Source organism: Clinocottus analis, unplaced genomic scaffold, assembly GCF_023055335.1.
Source record: "Clinocottus analis isolate CAN_PGR_092001 unplaced genomic scaffold, fCliAna1.0.p SCAF_2, whole genome shotgun sequence".
NCBI lineage: Eukaryota > Metazoa > Chordata > Actinopteri > Perciformes > Cottidae > Clinocottus > Clinocottus analis.
This window is the reverse complement of record NW_027175931.1, coordinates 21909727-21918712: the sequence shown is the minus strand read 5'-3', so window position 1 is coordinate 21918712 and position 8986 is coordinate 21909727. Positions and strand designations below refer to the sequence as shown.

At 40.6% G+C, this 8986-nt stretch overlaps 2 protein-coding genes across 2 annotated transcripts; both read left to right on the top strand.

Annotated features, from left to right (window-relative positions):
- The first annotated feature begins 223 nt into the window (after positions 1-223).
- Positions 224-4450, top strand: slc25a15a (solute carrier family 25 member 15a). The gene is made up of 7 exons (XM_068585340.1): positions 224-440; positions 709-781; positions 1155-1413; positions 1804-1944; positions 2021-2196; positions 2312-2470; positions 4237-4450. The coding sequence occupies exons 2-7, from the start codon at positions 727-729 to the stop codon at positions 4356-4358; spliced, it is 912 nt and encodes a 303-aa protein (XP_068441441.1). The 5' UTR covers positions 224-440; positions 709-726; the 3' UTR covers positions 4359-4450.
- A 1391-nt stretch (positions 4451-5841) lies between these two features.
- Positions 5842-8867, top strand: stoml3a (stomatin (EPB72)-like 3a). The gene is made up of 7 exons (XM_068584475.1): positions 5842-5995; positions 6705-6808; positions 7394-7466; positions 7842-7924; positions 8055-8258; positions 8453-8587; positions 8676-8867. Exons 1-7 carry the CDS (start codon positions 5917-5919, stop codon positions 8865-8867), a joined length of 870 nt encoding a protein of 289 aa, XP_068440576.1. The 5' UTR covers positions 5842-5916.
- The last annotated feature ends 119 nt before the right edge of the window (positions 8868-8986 follow it).

Sequence of the window (8986 nt, the reverse complement as noted above, 5' to 3'; positions counted from 1 at the left end):
CAGCTACACCAGCTACTCAGCTATCAAATGTCATGCTAAGATATGAAATAAACATATATTTTGTAATCGATTTGACAGCCCAATTATTACGCATTGATGATGGTGTTGAATAAATGTGTTCCTGTATTGTTGTTGCTTCATCTAATACGCAACTCATTGTGCGCTCGTGCGTTCCTTTACGCGCGGAAAGAGCGACTTGTTACCTTTGCTTTCACAAGACGTTGCTAAGAAACCGCGAGTTTACGAAGACATTAAATTCGGCTAAATCAATGTGATTAGCGACATTAGCGAATGTGTGAAGTTAACATGTTCTGTGGTAGGGCGTCTAGATTATTTTGTGTCCGCATGGAGCAGCGCGCAGACCGCCATTAGTTCATTCAAAGTTTTCAGAGTTTGTGAGGAAGACAAACAAACAAACATCGAGAGACTGGGGAGTCCAGGTGAGCACGGAAAGTGTCTGGATCTGCTTTACATATGTTTCCTTGCCTTGTGTCGGGTGTGTGTAATACGTATGACGTGACTTTATTGTTCTTTTGTGTGTGTGTGTGTGTGTGTGTGTGTGTGTGTGTGTGTGTGTGTGTGTGTGTGTGTGTGTGTGTGTGTGTGTGTGTGTGTGTGAGGTTGTACATCTTAATCGATCAGTACAAGGTGTAGTACTTTGAGTGTGAAGCTATATGACACGGAAGTTAAAAAGCTTCATTTTCACAGCATTTTCTGTAGATCTTCATGGCGCCACATCCAGTAATCCAGGCAATCATCGACTTCTCAGCTGGAGCAATTGGTGAGTAAACAGTATGTCTGTATTCACATCTATTGTTCTCTCTGTTTGTCTGACTGACTGACCCACAAGCTGCACAGAATTTCTTTAGATCCTTCATTTAAAGAGTTGTTGTTTTTTTGAAAAGGCTGCAGTATTCCATTTCTGATTTAATTTTCATTCATAATTATACTGTAAGCAGTAATCTTACACAAAATGGAAGTCTTTCTGGATTAATTGATTATATAATGAACCATATTATACATATATGTGTGTGTGTATTTAATTGAGTAAACATGAAAAAAGTCTAATTGTTCCTTTTGACTGCTTTGGACACATACACTATGACATCCGTTCTCTCAGAGACAAATAGACACCTCTTAAAATACTTCCCCAGGTGGGACAGCGTGTGTGCTGAGCGGTCAGCCGTTTGACACCACAAAGGTCAAGATGCAGACCTTCCCCACCATGTACCGTGGCTTCATCCACTGCTTCACAATGACCTTCAGGCAGGTGGGAGTGCGTGGTCTCTACAGAGGAACGACCCCGGCCCTCATCGCCAACATCAGCGAGAACGCCGTGCTCTTCTTGAGTTATGGTCTCTGCCAGGATGCTATTCGCTTTGTGTCCAGGATGGATAGAGGGGCAGATCTCAGGTTTGACACTGACATTTCTACATATTACATTTAATACATGTCATACATTTCCATGCGTGCGTGTGTTCCTGTCTCTCTATAAGCTCCATAGCTGGATCGGGTGAGGAGCAACAAACATTTTGACAGATCAGTACAATTGTATGTAAACTTAGAACAACTTAAACTCATCGCAAATAAAAATATCTCACAGTGTAATATTTAATTTAAAAAATTGTAGAAAAATATCATAGTAAAGTGTGCCATCTGTGTGAAAGTCAACTTATAAATAAAAGTACCTTTTTAAATTTCCAGAGTAATCCTAAAAACTGAACGAGGCAGTCTTTCTGTATGCACACAAAATACATTGTATTCATCATTTATCCTATTGTGCTTGTCTTCATTGCTCATCAGCGATATCCAGAAGGCATCTGCGGGCTCTTTAGCCTCCATCTTCTCCTCCATGGCGTTATGTCCAACCGAACTGGTGAAATGTCGCCTGCAGGCCATGCACGAAATGGAAGCAACGGGCAAGATCGCGAGTGGACAGAGAAGGTCAGTGCGGCCAGAAGGAGACACTGGAATGAGCAGAGCGTCACGGGTCTGACTGTGTTTTGTGATGTGACTTCAGCACAGCGTGGTCAGTAGTGAAGACGGTGTTGAAGACAAACGGCCCCCTGGGTTTCTACCAAGGACTGACATCCACCATAGCCCGGGAGATACCAGGATACTTCTGCTTCTTTGGGGCCTATGAAATGTGTCGGTCTAAATTTGCACAGTCCATGGGCACGGACAAGGACGGTATAGGTATGGTTATTAGTTTCCGTTCATTTTGAATGAGGTCTTTTTGCGTTTTGTTGTGTTGACAATGTTGCACTTGTTTCTGTGATCTGCTCCCACAAAATAATTTTGGCCTTCGCAGGTGTTCTTCCTCTGATGTTCAGCGGTGGATTTGGGGGCGCTTGTCTGTGGTTGATGGTCTATCCCATTGACTGTGTGAAGTCCAGGATACAGGTGTACTCTTTAGCTGGAAGGCAAGATGGTTTCATTAAGAACTTCGTGGGTATCATACGTACTGAGGGTAAGATTTGAATATACATTTTTTAATTAATATTCACCCAGATAGTGCATGGCTCTCAACAGCCCAGTTTACCTGATAAAAGGATCAATTATGCCTGTTGTTGATGTCTCTAAAATGTTTCCATCCAGACCCATATTTCACTCACAAAGACCACGATAATACAATATGGTTTATTGTGAGATGGAACGAGATGGTTAGATTTAGGAAGCGGAGAGGATTTAAGGGAGGAAAGGATGTAGGAGAGAAGGAACAAGGAGGGTAGTGGGGGTCATGAAAAGTAGGTTGGAGGGGACCCGAACAAAGTTGTTCAAAAACACCATTTGTGACAACAGCAGAGCACAACTAAAATGACATCACACAACCATATAATCACCATTTAAAGAACAGCAACTGTATAATTTGACTTTTTGTAAAAAACCATTCTGTAGAGACCGATGCTGACTCAAACACACATACTGTCTAGACTTGACTCTCTCATGTTGTTCAAAACCAGCTTAGACATTCAAATCAGAAAATAATTACCCTGCATAGACACACTGCTCACCTTCAGTTAATTGTGAAAGGAGAAATTCTCCAACAATATTTATTTAGTTACTATATGTTTTCTCACCTCCCGTTATCCATCTATAAAAACAAACACACGTGTAGTGTTCAATAAATTGAGACATTGAGGTATTTCAGCCACCATGGCTGTTACCTAGTATTTACCTTTCTTTCTGTAGAGACAGAATAAATCCCTCAGGCAGTTGTTTGATGAGCGGGAGAGGCATCAGGAAGTTTGTTTATAGTTATACTGACTCATGGTGCTTGTCCATGTTCATAATAAGACACAATTATTCAGTGCTATTCAAATTAGCCGAATAAGTGCCGAAGGAGATATGGTTCAGCAAAAATTAAGATTGACACAGATCAGACTTATTACACTTGACAACAACAAAAACAGTTTAGTCAATTAATAATATATGAATGTAATTATGTCTAGTTTGAAGGGTGCCCAGCGTGACAACAGCAGAGCATATTTGAATGCGTTACATATAAAACAACATGCAAAAACAACAACAAAGACCAATGATGCATTGTTCTTGTATGTTGGGGTGCTAAAATCATGGTGTTGGTGTTAATGAGCCTGTGGCGGGCTGACAACACATCTCAGAGCAGCCTCTAAGGGGATATTTTTTTTCCCACGGATCTTTTTAAACTACAAAGTGTGTGAAAAAGGTACCGTGTGACTTGGTCTGTTTAATTGAATATAACCTTACGTCTGCATTCTGAATGCACTGAGTCATAGACACATGTTCCACCCTCTGCAACATCTGTTGGCATGATGGAGAGATACACAAAATAACTTGGTCTCAGAGTGTATGGAGTAGGTCTAATACAGTATAATTTCATTTGAGGAGTACAATGTTTAACCATTAATGTAATATGCTAATTTAAAAATTGCCAAAGCTTGACACTGTAAATGTTTGTTGACATGTTACCAATTAAGCTATCCTGTACGATCCCAATGATTGACACTGTAATCACGTATCAGAACTTGAATGTGAACTTAATGACATGTAACTGTCGACTTAAATAGAGGCCCTGCGTGTTTTAATTGTTGGGTTGAAGTTTTTTTTACTTTGAAAAGCTCTGAACGCACCACTGCTGGTCGAAGGGTGACGCAGTGTGTGGATGCATCATGCCGCTAATTGGCCCAAGCTGGGGAGCGGACTTATCCGCGGGGATGGACCTGTGTATCTGCTTGACTCTCTCATGTCCCACAGGGATCACCGCTCTGTACTCGGGCCTGACTCCTACCATGATACGCACCTTCCCTGCCAACGGAGCCCTCTTCCTGGCCTACGAACTGAGTCGCAAGTTTATGATGGAGCGAGTTGGTAACTGATGTGGAGCATCTTGACACTTGAGAAAAGTGTGACACATCTTTCCCCACTGTGCTGGTTACTGTGATTTTTGATAAAATCTTAAAATCCCAAAGTCAAAGTGTGACGCTTACTGTGAATGTACTTCATCATGACTGAAGACGCCTCGGTTGTACATCGTCACTCATTGTTCAGCAAGTTTTCACTGAAGGTTTTGCCGGTCAAATAATGACAAGAACTCGGAGAGAGCGAAATATAGACAGACAACTCAACGGCTCAGCGACACCAACAATGATATTTAAGAAGATTCATTTGAACCCGACTAAATGCTCATCATTTTCCACCTGTGGTAAAGTAGCAAAAACTTCAAATTCATTATAAATATAAGAATTATGTAAAACTACAAACATATTATTATAAAAGCATGTCCAGTGCAAATGGTTATGTTTGAATGGAAAACCTTTTTTTTTCCTTTTTCCTTTTTTGTGTTTGTGGCCACCTCACCATCAAGACAACGTCTTGATGCACGAGAGATAAAATTGCTTGAAAAGCATATTGTGTGAAATGAAAGTGTCTTTTTTGCATCTCATAAATTACACAAGAGTTGTAGTTTGAAGCATAAAATTGAAGTAATACATAATCTTGACTGAGGGTGTGGTCACACAGTTAGTCGGTTAGTCACAGAAACCCTGAATAAGGAGATCATTTTAAAAAAATTACACATCCTGAACAGTCCTGACACAAAATTAAATTGACAAAAGGAGAAAATGAGCCTGTCGCGTGTAGCGTTGTAAACAACTGTACCGGGATTCACATGCACTCACCATGGTGAGCTGGCTGTCATGTGACCAGCCATCATGGGACAGTCGATTAAAGGGACCTCAGTGGAAAATGATGGCAGTGAGCGGCTCACATGCTGGTTGTTTGGGCTCCACGGCTCACACATACTTCTCACCACAGAAAGGGCTTGTTTTTCACCGCCAAGCCTGGCTGTTTTACATCCTGTGATTATGTATTGACTCTCAGTTACAGCAACACAAATAATTCAATATAATGAATCAGAATTTTTGTGTTTTCCTGCACGTTCCTCTAGCTCCTTCCTTCTCTTGCACTTTATCTATTTCCACTTCTCTTGTTTCGAAAACGTTTTAATACATTTTTGATTGTTTGTTTTTAGGTCAAATGTTTGTACATTCCCATTATAAGGCAGGTGATATGCACATGATCACATCTCCCTTTTGCCTGCACCAGCTCTCATGTTTCACGACCCACGCCACCTATAGTTTATTCATAACCTCCATGCAACAGGTGTCAGACTCCTGCAAGTGGATGTGAGAGTATAATGGAAAGGCACAAGCGCTAAAGTTGAAGGCATCCAATACAGGAGTCACATAGCGGTTAGGCTCTGAGGTTCATGTTACTTATTGGCACCCACTAGGTGAGGCCAAGAGTCACACACCAAGTGCGAGTGGGCGTTATGTGTCAGGCGGTAAGGGAAGAGGACAGGCCACACCCAACACAGTAACCAGGTGCAGCACTGCTTCACTTGCTCCATCGCGCCAGCACAATACACGATCACTAATGATCTCAACCACATCCAGCACGGCCGAGATGGTTACACAGGGTAAACTTCAGATAAACGGCGACGAGAATATCGAAGGTAAATACTCATTTTGACCTTTTAAAGAAACATTTGAGTGATGAGTCTGGCACTTTGACTGTCAGTGTGACAGGGACGCAGAAGGAGAGAGAACCGTCTGAATTATTCAGTGTAAAGATGCCAGGGACCATAATGGGTATTGTTTAAAGGGCCCACAGTCTGCTATTTTAAAGTGACACAGAAACTCTGGAGTCATTGTTAATTGTTTACAAGCCTTTTAGATTTTTCCTAACAAAGTTTTAAATAAATTGTAATATATCTGGGGACGTTACGTCTGAGTCAATCATTGGGTTGAAAGTAAAAGGTGGCAGATCTCTAAAAATGGCTTCATAAAGAAAGATATGCCAGAGCATTACATCACAGTGTTAGCATCGGAAGGTACATCAATGATTTAGTATAGCTTACTTTACACAAGACTCAGGTGGATGTAGAGTAACGTGATTTCCCTCAGAGATTAATTACGCCATTGGTGACAAATTTGAAGTGTGAATCCACTTCATCTCCCGGCTTGATTGCACAAATGTTTTGTGTCATCTTCAATAAAAGATGCTGTCCCACTGGATCCTTTTACTGTCTAATTGACTGAACAAAATAACCACAGCAATCTTTGGCCACAGGTGCACGCGCAAAGGCAAGGAAAATATGCAAAATATTGCACCTCTCCGTACCTTCCAATACAAGCTGGTAAAATGTTTTTCCTTCTCTACAGAAAAGAACTCAGGGAGACTGGGATGTTTCGGTTGGCTGTTGGTCTTGATATCCCTCCTCTTTATAACAGCGACCTTCCCGATTACAATATTTATGTGTGTTAAGGTAAGTATTTATTCTCACTGACGTACAGTACTGAGTATGGGATTATGCCAGTACTGTAAAAGCCGAATACCAGTGTCTTTGTATACTGGACCTACTGGAGCTTCAGTTAGTATCTACTGCTTTGGAATTAGACCATTTTTATTATTAGCCTCCAAATTCTAACAAGGTTCAACTAATTTTGCTTATGAGTTTTTGGCAAGTAAGAAAAGACAAACTAATTCCATCAGTCTATACTGGAAGAAAAAAAATGGAGTGCCATTTACTTAAAAAAGCCTAAGTAATAATTTCCACACATAAATTGTAAATAATCTTTCCTCAGACAATTCTTAAGACAAGTTAAGTTTACTTACTACTAAGAATGTTTTTTCATCCAAAATGTTCAAGTAAATTTTACTTCCTGTGACAAAACATCTAATCAGTCTTTGATAGTAATCATTACTCAGCTTTTGATTATAATAATATTTACCCAGTCTTTGATAGGAATCTTTTTCTCAGGCTACATTGACCGAGTTTAATCTATTTCTAAGGGGAATTTATGTTTGGTCTTTCCTATGATCTCTGGCTGGCCATATTTCTATCATCCAGATAGTGAAGGAGTACGAGCGAGCCGTCATCTTCAGACTTGGCCGGATCACAGACAGGAAACCTAAAGGACCGGGTTCGTTGTTTGATTGATTCAACATTTACGGCAAACAAAACTCTGACTTTTTCTCTTGACATATATATGATGACGTTTTTAATATTATTTTTTCTATGAGTTTTATGTCTCTTTATACATTATATTTGTATGTCTTGTTTATGATAAACTATCACTTTTTAATAACTTTTTTCATGACATATTCATAGCTGACTGTACTACAACTTCTTGAAATCATTAATTTATTTCATACCACGCTATGGCATAGTATGACTTTTTATGACATGTTATGATGTTTATGGTTTAATAAGTGGTTTGCTGCCTTTACAAGTATATCATTTAAAAGGCTTCATCCACAATATTTAGAAACCAAACAGGGTCTTCTTCTCTTTTCAGGACTTTTCTTTGTTCTGCCGTGCACTGACACCTTTGTGAAAGTCGATCTGAGAACTGTGTCCTTTGACATTCCTCCACAAGAGGTACAATTTCTGCTGTTGTAGTTTTTTTTCTGCAGTTGTTGTGAACTATCAATGAAATATAAGTTGTTTGTCCTCCTTTATCTCTGTCCTCAATGAGACAGCATAATAAGTGGTTCCTCCCTCCTTGCAGATCCTAACGAGAGACTCGGTGACGGTGTCTGTGGATGGCGTGGTGTACTTCCGCATAAACTGCCCCATCTCGTCCGTGGCCAATGTGTCCAACGCACACTCCTCTACACGTCTGCTCGCTCAAACCACCCTGAGGAATGTACTTGGTACCAAAAACCTTGCAGAACTTCTATCTGACAGAGAGGGCATATCCCTCAGTATGCAGGTGAGCATACACTGTGTGGTAATGCGGTTTATGAGCAGCCGCAGGGCACACAGAAGTGGGAATGTTAAACATCTTTAATTGGTCCTTTTTTTTAAAAAATCTTTCATAAATATTTAAATACAACATAACCGGTTAGTGGAGCTAACAGTGGTTCTATGTGACTGGAGTATTTGTTATGTGATATTCCCATGCAGGCATCTCTGGATGACGCCACAGATCCATGGGGCATTACGGTGGAGCGTGTGGAGATCAAGGATGTGAAGTTGCCCCAGCAGCTGCAGAGAGCCATGGCAGCAGAGGCAGAAGCTACTCGGGAGGCCAGAGCGAAGGTAAAGTGGTCGTTGGGCGATAATGTAATTTTTCTCTTTACAGAGAGGGAATATTTGTAAAAATAAGGATTTTCTGTCTGTGCTTCAGATCATTTCTGCAGAGGGAGAGATGAACGCCTCCAGGGCTCTGAAAGAAGCTTCCCTGATTATTTCAGAGTCACCCTCTGGTCTCCAGCTGCGATACCTGCAGACCCTCACCTCCATTGCAGGAGAGAAGAACTCCACCATCATCTTTCCTCTGCCCATAGATATAATGCAGAATTTTATGAAGAGAGACTAATTAAATGATTAATATAATCTTTAGTGGCGTCTCTATCAGAGACAGATGCACTATTATGCAAAGTTTCACTGCATAAGATTGGCATGATATAATGTAGCACAGTTATTAACTTAAAGATG